Source organism: Colobus angolensis, unplaced genomic scaffold (genome assembly GCF_000951035.1).
Source record: "Colobus angolensis palliatus isolate OR3802 unplaced genomic scaffold, Cang.pa_1.0 Scaffold141, whole genome shotgun sequence".
Taxonomy (NCBI): Eukaryota; Metazoa; Chordata; class Mammalia; order Primates; family Cercopithecidae; genus Colobus; species Colobus angolensis.
Genome location: NW_012114500.1, coordinates 3,325,763 through 3,348,484, shown reverse-complemented (window position 1 = coordinate 3,348,484; position 22,722 = coordinate 3,325,763). Strand labels below are relative to the sequence as shown.

Below are 22,722 nucleotides of genomic sequence, written 5' to 3'. Positions count from 1 at the left end.
CAATATAATATTATGCAAAAAATAAATGTTATTTGGAAATGTAGGTGTAAGATTTTATTACATGTGGTCAACACTTGTATAGTAGGTGTTTTAACAAATGTTAGTATCTGAATCTTCATTTCCATGTACTTATTGAACTTTATACTTGATTTTATCTTAGAAATTGATCAAACGTGTCTTTGTAAATACATGAGTGATTTTTATTATTTTTCTATTATATTTTCTTAGGGTCTGCCAGGCCCACCTGGTGAAAAAGGTGAAAATGGGGATGTTGGTCCCATGGTAAGTTTTTATTTTTTGGTGTTTGATGGGTATGTGTCATATGTATGGCAGTCACTGGTTTGTAAATTATTATGTGTTTTTTCATTACTATGTATATATTACTGAGGTGTATATAAGCAATTGCCATACTTTAGTTATTTTTTAGTCTGTAGCTCAGGATTTTTATTTGGAGCAGGTAAAGAATAGGTAATATTCACTCAAGATTTAGATAATTAGCAATTTATACAGAATCAAAAATTAACTGTACTTTGAAACAAATTCTTAATTTAATAAGGAATTATGTCTTAATTAGAATGCTATGACTTATAATTATTTGCATTTATTGATTCTGGCTCTCTAAGACCTGAACTGAAAATTTGAAATGCATATAATTGTTTATGTGGCTCTACCTTAGATAAGAAAATAATTAGCAAAGGTAATTGAAATCCATAATGAAATGTGATGACTGCATGTCTTAAGTGTCCCTTTCCTTCAACATTGCCCCCAATTTTCACTTCCTTCAGAATACACATTTTCAAATTTTAACACTTGTCTGTTAGGTTTTATTCTCCTTAGGAATTACACTCAAATCTATTATATTCTTTGAAATGATCTGTATCATCATTAATAAAATTAGATATAAGAAATGCATGAAAAGCTTTGCTGATTCAAATAACTGGTTAATAGTTCCAAGCGGTATCAGATACTTTCCAGATATGGTTACCATGGTTCCATGAATCATTGATATATTCTTCCTGATTACATAGTAGTAGATAATAACAGAAAAGCTTTTCAACCATGGCATTAGAATAAAGTGAGATCTTTTAAAAACACTAATGTTCTGTGAAATGTACTAATGTACAGTGAAAAACACTTGCTATAGACTATTTCAATCACAACCTTGAGGTAGGAGGTTCTGTCATCAGTATTTTATGTAAAGTGTTCCAAGTTAATTTTACTGCACTGTCAGGAGAGAGAATCTTTGTTTTATGAAATTAAATAATTATTCTTATTTCTAATTCTAGCATATAGAACCTAAGAGTTGACATAGAAAAAGCTAAAAATACGTATCCACAAAATTACTTCTATTGAGTTAATGAATTCTAAATCTACTCAAGCACCATTTCTTTTTCCAACTTTACATTTTCTTTATGTTGTAATGTATTCTAGAATGAAATATATCTAATTATATTGTGAACATATTATACCAGACAGTAGCAATAGACTTTCTTGACCCATTTTCTAATCAAATTTTTTCTCCTGAAATCCTAATTTCCTCATAGCTATGTGTAAAGGCTCATTTGCTAACATGATGTTGTATCCATCAAGGATGACTTATAACCCTGATATGCTTCACTAACTATAGTTTTTACAGGCTTAAACTTCTTTTAGTTTTTTAGTCATAAAATGAAAATGTTGGAAACACATTTGAATTTGGTCTTTGTAAACCTCAATATTTCTCTCTTATAGGGTCCACCCGGTCCTCCAGGCCCAAGAGGCCCTCAAGGTCCCAATGGAGCTGACGTAAGAACTCTAAAATATATGTTAATTATTTTGAAATTATATAGGTGTTGTTATTTTATAGCAGATGCTCTCTGTGAGTTATAATGCAGATAATCACACTATTGTTTAATATTAAGTGGTTAAGAACTCAAGAGTCACCTATTCACTCCACTACATTATATAACAAAATAAATGGAATTTATAGTGACCAAATCATGGTAAATATAACATAGGTACACATTTTCCATTCAATATATATTTACTGTGACTGAGAAATGTTATAATGTTGTGTATATTATAATTACCACATCATTCAAACCAACATACTTAGACTGTGCCTTGCATATGATAACTCTTATGCCCTTGTTAACAATGGCTTTCATCTAAAAGCTTTACATTTTGTATTTTCAGTCTATATAATGTTACAGCAATATGTGCATGATAGGTGCACCCTTTATCACATAAAATGTTTTAATTGTATAAAGATGATACTCTCCAAGCTTAAAAATTATTTTAGTGTTATAAGATTTTGAAATATAATGCCATATTTATCTTACTGTTACCATTAACGGATCTATGGCTTTGACAGTATTTTTCCTTCTGGCCAACTTTTCACAATGAAGTCTATGTTTTCTTCATGTCTCTGGTCTTCATTTTCTTCATTCTTCTTTAATACCTGCTTTAAATTCTGGCAGGCCAGAACTGAGAAAAAAATAGTCTAGAAATGGAGGAACTAAAAGAGTTTGTAGATTTTAATTCTCCTTAGGTAATTAAAAGCTAAAAGATGTTATAAGGGGTTTGTTTCTTGCCTGGATTATGTAATTCTTAACCAGGGTCATAATTTTGATTCACTACAAAATCACTGCCTAAAACCAATCTAATTATTCTGTTGGCAAAGAGATTGAAATTATGTTTCAGGAATGAACCAGAGTGTGAAAGTCTCCTGCTGTATCTTCAAAATTACAGTGAATTTGAAAATCAGTGTAATATATTAAATTATTTGCTATCCAGCACATTTGACAACTCTATTAAGTATCATTTAGTCTCATTCTTTAAATGACTAAGAATACTCATGCATCTATTTCTCTCTTTTTTGAGAACAACTAGATACATGTTTACAAATGCATTATTTTAATACGAATATGGATAATTGCATTCCTTTTTCTACACTGCAGGGACCACAAGGACCCCCAGGATCTGTAGGTTCAGTTGGTGGTGTTGGAGAAAAGGTAAATATATTAGTGACACACAGTTTGAAACAGCATGAATTAAGAACTTTAATAATATTGAGTAGTAGTTTAAGTGCTTCTAGTATGAGTGTTTCTAAGCCTTTTACATAGTTATATGATTCACATGTCATCTAGTAGTTTCAAAAATTAAAGTTAACATGATTTTGAAATATGTTTTGATTGCCAGTTATTATATTGAATGAGTGCAGGTATTATTTTCTTTAAGCAGGAACCTCATAATTATGGTGTCATTATTATCCGCATTTATAAGCTGAGAAAGCTGAGCCCTAGAGGACTCCTGTAATTTCATCAAAGTTTTTCCTTAGAAGGTGACTAAGCTAGGACACTGCAGTCCACGAATGTCTAGTCATACTCAGTACTCAAAATAGAAGAGATTGGTTGATGTAACTGACTTAAAGGGAAAAAGGAATCCTTCAGGCCACCAAGGAATTAATCATTCATTTTGTTACATTTTGAGTTATATTTTCATTACTAATACTCTGACCTATCTTTGTCACTTTTCAAAATAGTTGGCATGAGCTACAATATCTGGGCTCAGAATAGCTTTTTTTTTTTTCTTGTGAACATGATTTTGTTTAAAAAATCTGCTCTTCCTTTTATAAAAATGTCAAAATGATCCATTGATTTCTTGTTTAAGCATTCATGCTCACTTCTTAATAGAATTTTCAAGAAAATTATTGATATTTGCTTGTTTTAAAAAATAAACTACCCATTTTCAGAAAGGGAAGAATTATATTTATAACATCACATATTATGCAGTGAAAACACTAAAAATTTCCTTGATTGCTAATTATTAAAGGATATCCGTAGTATAGACTTACCCTGTTCTTAAAAATGATTCCCTTCCTTGGTCTCAAGTTTTTTCATGTATTTTATGTTATACTTAAATTGTTTTCTTTTAATTAAAGCATTTAATTCTCAGAAAAAAATAGAATATGATTAGATTATGTTACTGTATCTTGATGTTTACTTCAGCTCCATGCTTGTATTCTAGTATTTTAATTATAATCAATGTTATTTGATTAAGAGAATTTTTAACTCGTTATCTAATCCTTACTGCATTCTTTGATTGACTGCCTTTTTTTTGTATATATTCTTAAATTTAAAGTTATGTGTTGAAACTGTTCCGGTAGTTGGTGTTGAAATTGAAAACACATTTTTTATTCCATTCAGTTGTCCTAGAAAACATTTTTCATGGTGCTGAAACTCCTATGGGAGACCACTGGTCTCTGAGGATATCATCACGGTAGACAAAAGACCCCAAGGCACATACCTTTTCCTCTTCTCTTTGCATCATCTCCTTTCAGCTCTAATGCTGACTCAGTTGTTGTGGGAGCTAGTCTCTAGGATTACTAGCTTTTATTGGCTTCTTTCCTGAATATTTTGAATGCAGAGGGAAAGCTGTCATTATTTCAGTGATACTCTTGAAAACAGGCATGAATGCCAGATGTTTAGAGTTCTGAGAAACTTCCTTCCACATTGTTTCCATTTAGTTTAAAGCCTATGTATATTATAGTAACACTTTGCCAAGTTTGACTCTTATGAGAATAATTCAGTCAATCTGAATCATTTTGAATCAATCTGAGTCAAAATGTGTTATAATAAAAAACACAGTTTTAATTTTGCTCCTTTCTTTTGCATTTTTTTTTATGTAACAGAGAACAGGATAGAGGCAGAATTCTAACCTTCATTTTTTGTTGTTGTTATTTTTTTATCAAGGATAATATAATTTCTAATAGATTACAAATTTCTAACATCAGCTTTGATTCTGGCTGAATGTATACCCATTTCTATATTGAAAAATTTATTTCCAGTCACTGGCAATGAAGAATAAAAAAAGTATATTTTAGTCATGTTGCATTTTGCTTAAATATATTTAACCTGTTCTTTATGTACTGTATAATTGCTATAAGTAGCTTTTGCACTTCAATAATTTTATCAATGCTTGGAAATATGTCAGGATATTTTCTTAAGGTTTATACATATTTTATAACTTTGTACATACAGAGTAATTTGTTGTTTTTTCTAAAAAGATATGTACCTAAACACGTGTGTTATCTAATGAGGTAAATGGTTACACAATAAGTAATGACGACTTCATAACCTGACATCTCTTTCATATACCAGTGCTCTGTCATAAACTTATATTAAATATTATTCTTCAGAATAAATAGTTTGTAGCATTGTGATACTAGAAACATAGACTTAATTTATATAATATTAGTCTTGTTGTCATGGTTTATTGATTTGTGATTTTGTCCCACCTTCCTTAAAAATATTTTAAATGAAACATTTTAGATAAATTTTAAATTTCAATTTAACTAATTGTCATTTTACATTGTGCACACTTGGATCTAACATCCAAAATGGCAGTTTTTGTATATTTTGGACAAATGAATATTAATATATTATTCTTAAAATGAAGAGACTTTATAGTAAAAAGCTCATACTTTTTAAATTTTTTTAATGTTTTAATTTTTTTATCACCCCAAGCATTTATCATTAGAAAGCACATACTTAAATTCTAAGACTATTTAAACCTATCTTTTCACTGCATATCATTTCACTCATTTAATAAAAAGAAAATAATCTTTTCACAATATCCATAAATTTAACTTTATAGTTGAAAAGAATGAAAAGAGAACAACAAAACTTATAGAGGGTTACTCAAAATATTTCAACTATTTCTTCTGTAGTTCTAACTTTCTGTGATGTTACCATGAATTAATGTGGTACATAAGAAAACATTTTGGTTATTTCTTTTGCTGTGCGGAAGGTTTTTAGTTTAATTAAATCTCATTTGTCTAGTTTGGGGGTTTCTTTTGCCTGTGTTTTTGAGGTCTTAAGTCATGAATTATTTGCCGAGACCAATGTCCAGAAGAGTTTTGCGTATGTTTTATTTTAGTATTTTTATAGTTTCAGATCTTATGTTTAAATTCTTGAATCCTTCTTCAGTTGATTTTTGTATATGGTAAAAGATAGGAGTCTAGTTTAATTCTGCTTAAGGCAAATCAGATTTCTCAGCACCATTTATTGAAAACAGGATCTTTTCCTTTTTGTTTTTGTCAACTTTGTCAAAGATTAGTTTGCTGTAAATATGCAGTGTGATGCCTCCAGTTTTGTTCTTTTTGCTTAAGATTGCTTTGTCAATAAGGCTCTTTTTGTGGTTTCATGTGAATTTTAGGATTTTTTTCTGTTTATATGAAAAATGACATATTCAATGTACATGCTCAATAGATTTATCATATTTCTAAATAAATATTTTAATTTGGACATTTTACAATTGATTTCAATGCCAAAATACTTGTTTCATTTTTAAGATATGAATATCAGCTCTTGGAAATATCACTAACATATCATTCCATTATACTGAGATAGATGAATGATACCTCTCTTTATAAATAATATAAATGCAATATTTTTCTTGTAAGATTTATCCAAAAATTCTGGAAGTATTTGCTGTTCATCTTGAGAGATGAAGTAATGTACACATCACACTACTAATAATAAACTCTTGAAAAGTAGTTGATATCTCCACCATTAAGTGGGCAATTTAAGAATTTAAAATATGTGTATGTTCTCAGAGTAAGAAACTATGTACACGAAAATAGTCTCTGCCCTGAAATTGTGTTTGTAGGTAATATGACACATTTACTTAAGAGCATTGGATTTGTTTCAGGAATATTGGAAATATTAGAGTTAAAAAGTAAAGGAAATATAGGCCTCACTTCTTTTTCAATTTAAAAGAACAATTACCACTTCACAATTGCTGAGACCACTAGTGTGACTGATTTTGAGTGGAAACATGGTAAATGAATGTAGTGTTTTACTTAACTGATTACTTGAACAAGATGTTATATTTTTTGTGCATTTTGAAGTATGAGGCATTAGCAACAGACTTTCATAGGTAAAACCTACTAGTTAGAGATGTATTTATTAGTCCACTGGGCTAGAAGAAAAGCCATTCATATCTAAACAGGGAGATAATAAAGGCTATCACATTTGTGTGTATACTCAAATGGAGCAGTTTTAATTAGTGTCTAAGAAACTTTACATATATTATAATTATTGTCTTTCCTCTAAGTTCTTTAGATTCCTACTAAACAAATCCTATAAAATATCAACATATGTACCAGCAAGTCATCTGTTAATTTGTTGTAGTTAAGAGAAATAAATTTATATTTTAGCAAACAATTTGAAATTGTTCACTCAATAAACTTATTTGTAATTTGAATATTGACACAGTGCAAATACATAATATTTTAGGAAACATGCATGTCTGGTGATGGTTTTGTGGTAATCTGGATTAATATGCTGACTATTAACTAACCAGTGAGAACTATAGCATCAAGCCTACGTATTTCTGTCTACTTACCTGAGAAATAAAAGCATTGGAGTCACTAATAGAAAAAGTTATTGTTGTTATTAAAGTTTTTCAATACCTTTTAAATAATATATAAAAAGGCTAATCTAAAATGATATGATAACATTTGAATTTTACAAATGTAGAATATCATCTCTGTATTCTAATACTAATTTGATCTTCTCTATATAGGGTGAACCTGGAGAAGCAGGGAACCCAGGGCCTCCTGGCGAAGCAGGCGTAGGCGTAAGTACTGTGTTATTGTTAACATAGTGTATTTTTGGTTTGAGAATTTCTTTTACAGCATTACAAACATGTAACTTAACTCTTAGCTGTGATTCAACTTTTTACTTTCCCTTTCCAACCCATTAGGGATAATCACAAATAGAAAGCCTTGTTTAATAACTTTGGATATCCTCTGCATATGTGGATTCATAAACAAATTGAAAAAAGATCATATTTGCTGAAGTTAGAACATTATGGGCTGTTTACTGTATGCATTCCCTTTGATGAACTGTCCATAAAAGGAATAAGCAAAAAAGTCCTGCTGCCTTAAACATGTATCAATCGTATTAGGACTATATTATTCTAATTAGTTTAAACCGGGAGTAAATTGGCCACCAGGGAATATTTGACAATATCTGGAGACACTTTTGGTCTTCAAACGTGGAGGATTGGTATCCATTTAGTAAATGTCGGGGATACCATTGGACTTCTTAAAGGGCAGAGAACAGATCTCCACAGCAAAAATTGCCTGGCCCAACATGGTGAAACCCTGTCTCTACTAAAAAGTACAAAAATTAGCTGGGCATGGTAGCACACGCCTATAATCCCAGCTACTAGGGAGGCTGAGGCAGGAGAATCTCTTGAACCCGGAAGGCAGAGGTTGCAGTGAGCTGAGATTGTGCCACTACACTCCAACCTGGTGACAAAGCGAGACTCTGTCTTAAAAAAAAAAAAAAAATCTGGCCCAATGTGCTAAGATTAATAAACTTTTATGCAAAACTTGTAAGATAACTCTTCTTTCCTTCTATTTTTTTTTTTAAAAAACATTGCGTAGGGTCCCAAAGGAGAAAGAGGAGAGAAAGGGGAAGCTGGTCCACCTGGAGCTGCTGGACCTCCTGGTGCCAAGGGACCACCAGGTGATGATGGCCCTAAAGGTAACCCGGTAAGTGAGTTTAGTCCCCTCTAATGTGGCATTTATACCAAACTCACCTTGGAGCTTTTCTTAGAAAGGTTAGAAATCCTGAGGCTCTAGACCATAGTTGGTAAATCTGACTTTTCATCATTTCATATATTCATAAGCATTCTCAATTGAATTAATTCTTTAGAATTTTTTTTTGGCAGGAGAAGAGAAATATTCTCAGTAGGTTTTGCCATGATTTTAACCTCTTAACCTCCAGAATGTCATAACTTTATAAAAATTTATTTTTCATTTATTTCTTTTTCTTTCAAAACATCATTCTAGGGCCCTGTTGGTTTTCCTGGAGATCCTGGTCCTCCTGGGGAACCTGGCCCTGCAGTAAGTATCAGGGAAAAATTAAGAAATTGTTTTGGTGGGAATGTTTCTAGTTTCTGTATTGTTAATAAAGCAAAAATCTAATTACCAAGTGAACTCCCAAAAACAGAAAGAAAAAGAAAACATAAAAAGTAATTGCAAATGCAGGAAAATTCATATAGTTGGAGACTATTTCACCAACATTGAGTGATTAAGCTCTTCATGCAATGTAGGTGCAACAGTTGGATTAGGTTCCTGGTCTTTGATGGGTTGTAACAACAAATTATCTGAGTTGTATCATTATTTCAAAGTTACAGAATCTTTGCTTTTCTGTTTCTCTTCTATAATGCAAATCCTATTTAAAACTATACCATGTTTGTTCATGGTGAAAGAACTCACTGGCATTGTATACTAATGACATCTTCTTTCTTCTTATATAAAGAGCATGCTGGATTTTAAATTTGATATATGAATAGTAGCAGTTTTACAAAATTTTGTGGGGAGAGTGAGAGGTACCACTATCTTTTTTAAAAAGGTTAAAAGAATATAGTGATTTTACTTGTCCATCTGATATTCTTTCTCAAGAGATGGCCTAACATACCTTTTTCCTAATAAGTAGTGTGGTTTATTGATACTGAGATATATCTTGCTTCGTATTTTATTTCCTCTTATAGGGTCAAGATGGTGTTGGTGGTGACAAGGGTGAAGATGGAGATCCTGGCCAACCGGTGAGTAAATGCACTATTTTTTTTTTTTTTTTTTTTTGAGGCGGAGTCTCGCTCTGCTGCCTGGGCTGGAGTGCAGTGGCCAGATCTCAGCTCACTGCAAGCTCCGCCTCCCAGGTTCCCACCATTCTCCTGCCTCAGCCTCCCGAGTAGCTGGGACTACAGGCGCCCGCCACATCGCCCGTATTTTTTTTTTTTAAGTGTTTATATAGTCTCAAGGCATTTTAATGAGATAATCAGAAGTAATCAGCCTTTGAAAAACATAGCTCTATGTATATGCACTTTTCTGAAAGAATTATCAAAAAAATTTTGGAATTACAATTAAAAGTCAGTCTTACATGGAGTGTTTCTTATTTGATGTAAGTTAATAAACAGTCTTTATAATGAAAAGTGTAATCATATACTAATGATGTTGTCACACTATATCAAATTCAGTTATCTATCCATTGTGTTAAAAAATTAAAAATACAATAATACTAAAAGAAAAGTTATCCCATCATTAGCGAAAGTTATTATCCCATCATCAACATGAATTATTTTAATTGTGAACCTAAATGAACTCTCAACATAGTATAGGCCTTTTGAAAAAAACTTATGAATGATACAGGAGTGTACTTTGGACACACATAGTTATTTAGGGAGAAAGTAAGGGAGGTCACTCACTTTAGGAATCAAAGACAATGGTCCCTCAACACAATTTTGTCTCTGGGGCCATTCCTACTGGATGGTTTGCTATCACAGATACAGGCTTATTCTGCATAGATAAGACCTGTGGATCATATGTCAGCCTGTGTATTAGTCCATTCTCATGCTTCTGTGAAATACACAAGAATGGGTAATTTATAAAGGAAAGAGGTCTAATTGACTCACAATTCTGCATGGCTGGGAAGGCCTCAGGAAACTTACAATATGGTGGAAGGTGAAGCAAGCATGTCCTTCTTCGCAAGGCAGTAGGAGAGGGGAGTGCCAAGTGAAGGATGAAAAGCCACTTATTAAATCATCAGATCTTGTGAGAACTCACTCACTATCACAAGAACACCATTTGAGTAACCACCCTCATCACTCAATTGCCTCCCACTGGGTCCCTCTCACGATACATGGGGATTATAGGAACTACAATTCAAGATGAGATTTGGGTGGGGACACAACCAAACCATATCAACACGATATATACACCTTGGCATGGAATGTTAGCGTTGTACAAAAAGAAATTTAGAAGTATTATGATTTCACATGTTTATGTGATATGAGCAGAATTATTAACCATATGATTATATTAATTAGCATGCCTGTTTAATGCCTGCCAGATATAAATTAGCACTTTTTAATAGGACACAGTTTTACATAAAAAGAGTTTGATTTATTTTGTTCTAACTATAAATCATTTTACCATATAAATTTACCAGGTCTAAGTATAAATATCTAGAGGAAGTTTAGGTATCTGAAATAAGGCCAAGATTTTCCAGGAAATATTGACATCTGGAAATGAAGAAAGAGGGTGGGTTTCCATCCAGATTTTGAAATTTTATATAGGCCACAAAATAATATCCAATTTTGTTAAAGGTATTTTTTCACATTTTATAGGGTCCTCCTGGTCCATCTGGTGAGGCTGGCCCACCAGGTCCTCCTGGAAAAAGAGTAAGTTTCTTTAATTCTTTATTTAAAACATATGTTCATTAGTCACCATGTATAAATTTATACAATATGCAAGCTGCAGGCAGCATGTTATAAGAATAATGAGAAATATCATAAATCCTAAAAACAATTTGTAAATGTGCCAAATAATAACTAAAATATAACATATTCTAACTATTTCACTGTCACAATAAAAATAAGAAAAACAACTTCTACTTAAGGAGTTTTCTACTCCTCTGTGCTTAGATCTCCCCTTTGTACAAATGTAGTAGATTATTATAAAAGACTTTGGTGGTATCCTGAACATTAACTCCTGTTGTAATATATGGGGATGAGCTGTCAAAAGTCCAGTGCTAGCTTAAAACATTGTACAAACCTGAATGCATCAATGGAATGAGCTCAGGAATCAGTATATAATGTTAAATTGCTTTACATTGTCAAACTTCTCTGACTCGGAAACAGTATTTTAATGATGTGCTATAGCACAATACAAATAAGTAGATAGTGCTGAAATTATTGGCCATAGTAGACCCTAGGAGATTTACTTTCCTGTCCTTTTCTCACTGATGCATTCTTTTCATAATAAAGCAATCTCTGCAGACCTACCTCTTGCAGCAGCTGTTTCACTTTAGAGTGTTCTTCTGTACCTCCTTCAGTCTATTTTCAAACCGGCACATAAGTAAAATATGTGATAAACATCAAAATATATTTATCAGGCTGATTCCCTCTTCAGTAATCCAAAGTTACTGGATTACAGCAGGGCAATTAGTGCCACTGCTGTTTTATAATGGTACCTTTAGTTTACGGGAATTTTTAACACTGAATATCCTCACAGTAAACATAGAATATGAATGGGTTTTACTTTTGTCTCTCAGCAATACAAATTTGAATCAATATTTACAAACATTTCTTTTTGCAAAGAAATATACTTAATTTACAATAAAACTTATCTCTGAAAACAATTTGCTCTTCATTGGCCAAGTACGGTTTTTTTTTTTTTTTTACATTTTCTCTTGTTATTATTATTGTGTCTGCAACCCCAAAGCATGGTCTCAGTATAAATAGATTTATCCCCCAAACAACCATGGAGCTGTTATTCTTAGAAAGTAATTAGAAAGTGTTGCATGATTTTTTGATATCCATTGCGTCTTTCTGCTTTAAGTCCAACTGCTCATAAAACTGTGATGCATAGCTGTCTATTATACTATTTCAGACTTTTTGGAAGAATAATTATATAAAATATCCTTGAGAATGTATTGAAATACTTCTTGAAACAACAGTAAATCATTTTTTTCTTTTTTCTTGTGGCCTCAGATGGTGGGATGCTATATAATGTGGTTGGTAGAACAATGCAGTCATAATAGCTGGCTTTCAACCGAGCTTCACCAGTTATTATCTGTATTACATTTGGCAAATTGTATATTCTCTGTTTCTCAGGGGACCTAACACCCACACTAGGGTTGGGCTGAACATAAGATAACTCACGTAACACAATAGAAAAAAAATATTCACCTCATAACTGTTGCTGTGTTAGCTCTGAGTTATGGCATAGTTATTAAAAACTTCTGAGCACAAGGATAATCGTCATACAAGTATAAAGCATGATGCTTTTGATACAGAGGAAATTAAACCTTGCTTCAAAATGTAGCAGCAAGTAGAAAAGGAGAGACTGTGTCAAGATTGATTTTGAATATTCTATTATATATCGACAGCTTCTCAGCTCATTTCATTACCCAAGTCAAACTCTTAGCAAGTGCTATCTAGTCTAGTTTCATTTTAAAATATGTCAAAAGATTTTTTTTTTTATAAATTTAACTAATTACCATTGGATATTTGAGATGAATTCTCTTAATATGGTAATGGAGTTTTGGAATGAATTCCTTTCTTTAGCCATTCAGTGGTGGGTCACATGAATTATTTATTTTGAAAACAGCTGAATATTTTTGAAAAATGCTTTAAGTAAATGATAAAATAACTTATTAAAGAGTATTAATGGAAACATAAAAGAGAGACATATATGTGTGAACCAGTAAGTCTCATGCCCCCTTTTAGTATAATAATATGACCCAAAACTTATACATAAATCTAAAACTATCACATAAAAATGTTATATGTTAAAACTATTAAGCTGTTGTATGACATTTTAATATAACAATGTTGACATTGTTGATATTATAAACTTTCAAATATTTTCAGTCATATTTACTAATTTTAAAATCATGATAATATAATGCAACAAATTTTTATTCTTTATTATAACATGTTTTTAAAATATATTTGTGTTTATTACTTTGGAATGGGTAATGATCGACAATTATAATTTTAGTGAATAAGTCAGACTTCGAGGAAGACCTCCCCCCAATTCTAGAATTGAGAAAATATCATAGAATAGGCTTAGATTATACATTTGTTCTACAACACTGAAGTAGTTTTAAGTAAGAGAAAGTTCCGTATTTATATTCTTATTTATTTACATCTAAGTTGGACCTTGCAATTTCTAGTTAAATGAGATATAATTTTAAAACATGAGTTAATTGCTGATTCTTAATTCCTTATAATGAAGGATTATATGTCTTCCTTATAATGACTTCCTTATAAGTCTCTTATAATGAAGGATGCATTTTCATATATTAGAAATAATAAGTTATAATAAAAATGTAGTAGTATATTAATGGAAATGTACAAACATATTAGTTACTTGTTGCTTTAAGAACATGAAGCATCCCTTTTTAGTACATTTATTGTTGCTATAAAGGAATACTTGAGGCTGGGTAATTTATAAAGAAAAGAGGTTTATCTAGCTCACAGTTCTGCAGACTCTATAGGGAACATGATGCCAACATCTGCTTCTGGTGAGGGCCTCGGGCTGCTCCCACTCATGGAAGGAGAAGCAGAGCAGGTGTGTGCTGAGATCACAAGGTGACAAAGGAAGCAAGAAGGAGCAGCAGAGGTGCCAGGCACTTTTTAACAGCCAACTCTCTCAGCAACTAACAGAGTGAGAAACCACTCACCCCCATCAAGGAAAGGTATTAATCTATTTATAAGAAATCCATCCCCATGACTCAGACACCTCCCATTGGACTCAGACACCACCAAGATTTGGAATCAAATTTCAACATGAGGATTGCGGGGGGAGAAATATCCAAATTATAGCAATAATCAATAATTATTTTCTCATCTAGCATTAAAGATTACATGATATTCTGAAATTATAAGCAATTGGTAAATTTTTCTTTAGACATAAATATCAAATACAATTACAAAATAGAAAAATTATGTTATTCTCATTCCTGCCAATATTTCTAACTAGACAACCTGGTTAATTCCCCTGATTAAAAGGAATAAAACAATCCTTAAAAAAATAAAATTATGGTTAAGTGGATTGATAAGATGGGTAGAAAATAAGACCCTAAGATAATTTATTTGCAAAGTTATGCTTGTTTTTTAATATAGATGTATAGGCAATGGTCCATTGAAGACAATGACCAGAAAAGACCCATGGATATATGTAAACCTTATTTGTAATTGGACATTACGCATCAATGGAAAGTGGCTAGGCTATTGAAAAAATTCTGCTGAGAGAAGTGACTTTCTATATGGAAAAAGATTAAATATATCTCATCTAGCTCATTTCACCAAATTCAATTCCAGTTGATTTATAATCATAAATGACAAAGGTATACTTTGAAATATTTTAGCAAAAATTATTTGAGAATAATTTTTGACATCCAGTCATAAATTCTGATCACACAGGTGTAATCAGAAAGGAATAGATTGATGTATCAAATTGCTATTACAATTTCCTATTTACCCAAAGTATTTAGAAGACAGTGGAACAAAAAGATCTGATTAGGAGAAAATATTTCTAACATACAGGAAACATGCATAGAATAATTTGTTAGGATATCTAAGTATGTCTTACAAATTATAGTAGCAAGAAAAAACAGTAGAAAAAATATGCCAATGGCATGAAAAAGTATTTGACACAAATACCCCATGAAAAATGAAAGTATTTGTAGGAATCAGGAAAGTGTGTACTAGAAATTACATTGAGATACTATATCACATCCACTAATTAACAAAAATGTACTTTGACAAACCAAGTATTGGGAAGAATGTTTTCAAAAAACATTGAAGATTATCATGCACGGCTGTTGTGAGTTACTGGGTACTGCTGCTTTAGGCAAATAGTTCTACGTTACCTAATAGAATGTAACATGAACTTTTTCTGTCATCTGGTAATTCCATTTCTAAGCACATATCCTAGATGACATTTTGCTCCAGAAGACTCAAGGAATAATGTTTTCTTATCCTTGTTAATAATAACTACAGACAAGGTAAGTTAATTGAGGTATATTCATAAACTAAAATTTTGTATGGCAATAGAAGTGAATGCGCTACAGATGCATGCATAACATAGGTGAATATCAAAATCTAATGTTAAACATTAAGCAGAATAAATATGTGTGTGTTTATACATATGACTTGTGTGTGTATGTGTATATAATGTTTACCTGGAAAAGATAGATTACATTATTTCATGTATATAATATGCAACATTGTTAAGGACATGTTTAGCATTTAAACATAAGTGATAAACATGATAAAGAAATGTAAGCCAATGATTAACAAAAATTTAGGATGGTAGTTACTTCTGTGGAATAAAAGTGGATTGCAATTGTTACAAGTGGTATGTAGGAAGCTTCTAAGTTAATGATACTGTACTGTATATGTAATGCATTTGTATGTTGAAAGACTAAAATAATATAATATTGAGTCATTCTAGCATGTGCTCTATAGCATTATGAGAAAGTACATTAGTTGAGTTTCCTTTGATTTTTGATAAATTGTTTTAAATTAACCTCATAAAAATTTTAGCACTCTTCTATCCTCTCTTTTTAAATTGCAATTTATAGAACAATGATGAGCTATTTTAATCCATTCTCATCACTTTGCAAAAAAAAATTAGAAGGCTTTGTATTCATAAATCAATAATAACATGAGAACAATGGTGACTATGCATTGCTTACAAAGTTATTCACATTCATTTTGATATAACAGAAAAATCAACCTTAGGTCAGTCCAATCGAGCAATAACATGGAGGGTTTTCTCTTTTAAAATATGGCAACAATAAATTGAAACTGAAAGCCATTTAACACAACATGTTAAATTGTTTTCTATATTAGGTTTGGATAAACTGGCATGCTTAATTGCTTCTGTCTGTTTTACATAATAATCTATTTTCTTCACCAGAGTAAAATATATTTTAATGGTGTGAAAAATTACTCTTATGTCAACAATCTTATTACCAAAACTATGATTTGTTCTGGTTTAACATTAGCAATTAATGCTTGCACCATTAATAATTTAGTCAATAGCTCTAACTCAACATAAACAAATAGGTGGCTTAGCTTGAAAAAAAAAAAGAAAAAGAAGAAAATGGAAACACAGGTCAAGTGCAGTGCCTGACACCTGTAATCCCAGCACTTTGAGAGATTTAGCCAGGAGTATTGCTTAAGCCCAGGAGTTTGAGACAACATAGTGAGATCGTGTTCACAAAAACTTTAAAAAGTTACCGAGGTGTGGTGGCACATGCCTGTAGTTCCAGCTATTTGGGAGGCTGAGGTGGAAGGATTGCATGAGCCTGGGAGGTCCAGGCTGCAGTGAATCATGACTGTTCTACTGTACTCCAAACTGAGCAGAGGGAGACCTTCTCTCAAAAAAAAAAAAAAAAAAAAAAGCAAACCCAAAAATTGAAGCCCAAATTATTTACTAACATAATTTGCAACCTATAAAATGACACTCCTTTTATCTTAATTTCACTAAAAAGTAGACCAGAATGCTGTTGCATCAGAATCAGATAGAACTTGTTTCAAATCCTTGCTACCTAAAAATGTGACTTGGTGTAAGTTAATTTATTTGAGTCTCAGTTTTCTCATTTATAAAGTGGGCATAATAACTAATTTACACTACTGAAGTGAGGAATAAATGAAATTGAGAAAATGTATATTTAAAGCACAAAGCCTAGTGCCTGAATTTGTCAGGATCTCAAACAGTGGATGTTATTATTAAGCATTGAATAAGGGTTTCAAATTGTAGTATTATTTATAAGCTCAATAAACCTTTTATTAAATAAAATAAAAATATAAAAAGGAGTAAAATATTTTCTTCTAATGTCCTCGTTGTATACATGAAAGGACAGCTCATTAGCAATAAATTCATGGTAAACTTAGTTTTGTTTATTGTTGATTTTGCTTTGGTGTTTGAGTTCAGTGGTGACCAATACTGAACTAACTGGGTGATACACATACAAAAAGGATATAGAATATAATTAACTACACTTTCAAAGTATACAATATTGTAATTTTAAAGAAATTTATACTTATACTACTAATATAAATTGGTTATCCCTTGGTGCAAATTCATGTGACATATATGTTAAAGTATTTCCTATGATAACAATTACCAAAAATAGAAGCATTTAAATTCATGACAACTGCATATATTTTTTAATAAAATGTTTTTGTCAAACAGTAGATATTTAAGACCGGTTTAAGGAAAAATAAAGTTATTAAACTATGAGTCAACTGAGTAAGAGGTATTTGGTTATGCCCATGATCCCAGCACTTTGAGAGACTGAGGCAAGAGGATCACTTGAGTTCAGGAGTAGGAGACCAGCCTGGGCAACATGGTGAAACCCTGTCTCTACAATAAAATACAAAAATTAGCCAAGTATGATGGCATGAGCCTGTAGTCCCAGCTACTCAGAGGCTGAGGTGGGAGGATAGCTTGAGCCCAGGAGTTTGAGGCTGCAGTGAGCCAAGATCACGCCACTGCTCTTCAGCCTGAGCAACTGAGTGAGATACTGTGTCAAAAAGAAGAAAGCACTGTACATAAGTGAGATCACTCTGTTTATACACTGTACATATGTGAGGTCACTTTGTCTATATCATGGGTGAACACAAAGCATCTAATAATAGAGGGATATAATGCAGAGTGAATTCTATGGATTGAAACTGATTTGAGAACACTGTCATCACAAACCTTTGGGTTCAGTCAGCAGACAGCAATGTCTGATGCAGCAATCAATTTAATACTACTTTTGTGAAAATAGCAAGAACATATTTCTATGCAGTAGGATAATATCTGTTCAACAGGCTCATGGTTTGGCTGAATACAGAATTGCCTCACGATCTGTGTCCCTTTAGTCCATCTAGAAATGTTAATCTTAAATTAGCTTTGTGTATATTTTGTGGAAATTAACATTTCTCAGATCCTTACTTTCCCACTGTGGAAACAATAACAAAAGTCACATTTTTTTTCTATAATATCTTATGTCAGAAATAGCAATGACAAGAAATGTGTTCAAAAGTATTACCACTTTTTTTCTGTGATTGAATCTTACGCATGAATGATAATAAAACTTCCTAACAGAATATTGATCACAATGTTGTAAGTGGCAGTGATACTGAGAAAGAAAATTCTAATGGTTATTAAACAAGTAGGAGAATTACATTATCATTCGTAGTACATGTACTTTCTGTCATGCATTTGTAATACTTGAGAATGAATGTATATTTCCTTAAAGAACTGGAAGATTTGTACAGCTTGTTTCAATAAGCCATGGACTTTTAATACTAAAGTTATCATTTTAACTAGTTCCATGTCCTTTTACTGAAAAAAAAAAAAATCTAGAGCTGACTAAAATAATTTAAGCATTATAACCTGAAAATGCACATATTAAATGGAAATTTGAATTCAGCTCATATTGCCAAAGGGAAGTTCACGATAAAAAATTAAAATGGTAACTGTTGTTATTAATTGGTTATAATGCCAGATGAAGTTTTAACTTACTATGCACACACAAACTATATATATATGTATGTGTGTGTGTGTGTGTGTACCTTGTATATGCATATACTATGTGTGTGTGTATATATATGTGCACACATATGAAGTATTATAATATATATAGAATTAATTCAAATTTCAAATTCAGACATTTTCTTTTACAAAATCTTTGAAAAATTCTTATATAAATGCATAGGTAGAAAGTACATTGTAATAATAAAATAAATTGTAAATCCACTTAAAATTTCTGTGTGGTACAAAACTGTGCCTTCCAAGTAAGGTCATTATGAAAACAAGGTCTGCATTTAATTTGGGAACCACTGCAGAGATTATATACCCTTCTAGGAGATACATAGTTCAAGAGGAGTATTAAAGGTTCTGAAAATTTTGAATCAAATGTATTTATTTTTAAACTATTTTAAATATTAATGTTTTTAATACTTTTGGGAAAATTGTTCTAATTTTTTAATGTGGGAAACAAAAATTCTTGTTCATTTAACATGTTCAAAAATGTTTGTTTATCCAAATAGCTAATTTTATACTAAACTTGGCAGTTTATTTGCTAATATTAAAAAATCAAGATCTCCATATACCAAGTCTCTGCCTTTCTCCAATTCCATTTTTTTCCTCCCTAACTCAAGTCACCACATAATCATGCACCCTAATATTCTGCCTCATAGCAAGGCAAATGCATAGATGCTTAGCTGCTAGCCTAAGTGAACTCTTAGCAGGTCCATAAAGAGTATCGTGTACTTTCCATTCTTACTCCTTTAAGCATGCATGTGAGTGGTCAGAAGGTAAAGTGTTAGAAGAAGCCATCCCTCTCTCATCTACCCACACTGTAAGATTAAGATCAGAGACCAGGTGTTTAGGAAAATCCTCTATACTGCCAAACTGGACCATTGTACCTATTTCGTACACTGATCTCATCTTTGTTTATTTTACAATGTTCTATTTGTTAATTTTTGTATCTGTGTTTGTGACTAAATTCTGTGAATTCCTTTCAGATTTGATTTTATTTGTTATTTATATGCATAGCACATTCTGGAATAGAAGGGATATTTAAATGTTTGTGACATGAGTGGAAAAATGATTAAATTACAGAATCATACTGTAAAACTTGAATAGTGGAAAGAAGATTATATTAGATGCTTTATGTGAATAATAGTTCTCATGAGTAGAAAAATCTGTTATAACAATAACCACTGGTGGAGATTAACTAGGCCCTATTTTAGTGTGTTATGTTTTTATGAGGTATTTTTCAATAAGAACACTCATTACTTCATGAAAGTACAGCAAGAGCTCACCAGATTAAGTTTCTGCCCCTTCATTTACGCAAACATATGAGGAATAAATTATTGGGACAAGAATTTGCCCATAGGCATTGTCTTTGTTTGTACTACTATAACAGAATAATACAGACTCTGTAATGTATAATAAGCACAGATTTATTGGCTGAAGGATGGGACGTCCAAGATTGAGTGGCCACATTTTTCAAGGGCCTAGTTGCAGTGTGATGCCATGACATGGTGGAAGGACAAAGAGCAGGCAAGAAAGAGCAAGACATCAAAATCACAGCCTCAGACTTTTTTTTTTTTTTTTTTTTTTTTGAGTTTTGCTTCTGTTTCCCAGGCTGGAGTGCAATGGTGCGATCTCGGCTCACTGCAACTTCTGCCTCCTGGGTTCAAGCGATTCTCCTGCCTCAGCCTCCCGAGTAGCTGGGATTACAGGCACCTACCACCACGCCCAGCTAATTTTTTGTGTTTTTAGTAGAGACGGGGTTTCACTATGTTGGCCCACCTGGTCTCAAGCTGCTGACCTCAGGCGATCCGCCCGCCTTGGTCTCCCAAAGTGCTGGGATTACAGGCATGAGCTGCTGTGCCTGGCCACCTCAGCCCTTTTATATTTATTACTAATCAATTCATGAGCCCTCATGACCTTAACACCTCCTATTAGGTCCCACTTCTCAACACTGTGTTGGGGATTAAGCTTTTAACCTATGCTTTTTGGGGAGCACATGAGTTTTTCTCTAAAGGACACTTACTACTCTCTCAGGAAAGTATATCTGCTTTCATCCTCATTTTTCTTAATTTTGTTGTCATCTGGAAAAAATATAAGGAATAAATAAAGTTGAGAAAAATGAGAAAAAGAACAGAACAAAGTCATTTAATAAAAAATTTTTACTATGAGAGATATTTGTTCACAGAGGGAAGAAATTATTTAGGGAAGAGAAGCCCTTTATTTTAATCACAATTTAGTTGCTGTGTTTTCATTTAGTTATGATGAAATTCTCTAGGCTCTTCTAATTCTGATTTTCTTTCTCCTTTGACATAAAGGTGATATTTTCCTTCTGATTTTAGACAATAGATGGCTTGCTTTTTTAAAAGCCATGCATTGATAAGTCTTTTCTACTATAAACTTCATGTTTGTAGATGCAATCTTTTGAGGTTAAGGCCACATATCATTATGCTACTAGTCTAAGGAAAAGCTATCATTGAATAAGGAAAAGCTATTATTTCATTGGATATCATTATTTCTATTTCCAAAATACTAGTCATTATTATTGTTGTATCTACTTTGCATGTTATTATTTTAAATATCACACCAAAATAATTTCTGACTCAACATTTTAACAATAGAGCAAATTTGAAATTCATGGTTCAGTACAGAATTCCTTTTGCATAAATATGAAATTTGAAAGGTGTCCTTTGAAGTTTTAATGTATATATTATTATTAGCATATTGATTCCACCTCAAGAGATTACCCATAGAATTTATACGTTTCTTATCTTTGGGTTCAGGTACAATGAATGTCTAATAATAGATAAAGTTATAGGAATGATATTGAGAAAATAATTACTAATGATGTCATCATTAACTGTTTCTGAGATAAAATGAGTTCATGGACTTCCATGGAGTTCATAGAATTCGATGAAGTGCTTGATATTCATTTTATTCATCTTTACTTTTTGTATATATTCATGGGGTGCAAGTGTAATTTTGCTATACTGATATTGCATTGTGATGAAACCTGAGCCTTCAGTGCATCCAACACTGAAGCAATGCATGTTGTACCCTTCAAGCAACCTGTCATCATCCACCGCTATTGATATACAGTTTAAAATATGATATAAAAAGCTGGGATATATTCACCATTAGAATATTAATATGGCATCTGAAAAGGGAAAGTCATCCTCCTGTCTCACCTTATTCTCACCAATTAACATGACTACTCTCTGCAACCACCACCCCAATCTCAGTTAATGATTTTGAGCACAATTTATTATGAAAATTAAAGTAAATGAATGGAAAAACAAGAGTCTTAGGGGAAAAAATGAAAAGCAGTTTCTTGGAGATCATTAAGTTTATTTTTCAGTTCTGTACTCATACTTTTGGATGGTATCTGAAGTGTAATTTTTTTTCAATTTTTACTTCCAATATTAGGATTTAAAAAGTGATATTCACTTTCATTTTACCTATTTATGTGAATTGCATAGTTCTCAAACATGAAAATACTGTGTCTGTTGACCATCATAATTTAAAATATTGTGTTTCTTTAGTTGTTATGTGATCCTGTAAGAATGCATGAACATATACATATTCTAAGATTAAGAAAGGGGTCATTCTTAAAACAC

General features: G+C 32.0%; 1 protein-coding gene across 1 annotated transcript in view; it reads left to right on the top strand.

Annotated features, from left to right (window-relative positions):
* Positions 1-22,722, top strand: part of COL11A1 (collagen, type XI, alpha 1) — a 220,804-nt gene that overhangs the window by 174,532 nt on the left and 23,550 nt on the right. The window contains exons 47-54 of the mRNA XM_011935227.1: positions 229-282; positions 1,732-1,785; positions 2,940-2,993; positions 7,570-7,623; positions 8,438-8,545; positions 8,846-8,899; positions 9,550-9,603; positions 11,185-11,238. Coding sequence (XP_011790617.1) covers positions 229-282; positions 1,732-1,785; positions 2,940-2,993; positions 7,570-7,623; positions 8,438-8,545; positions 8,846-8,899; positions 9,550-9,603; positions 11,185-11,238 — 486 coding nt within the window. The remainder of the gene's footprint in view (positions 1-228; positions 283-1,731; positions 1,786-2,939; positions 2,994-7,569; positions 7,624-8,437; positions 8,546-8,845; positions 8,900-9,549; positions 9,604-11,184; positions 11,239-22,722) is intronic.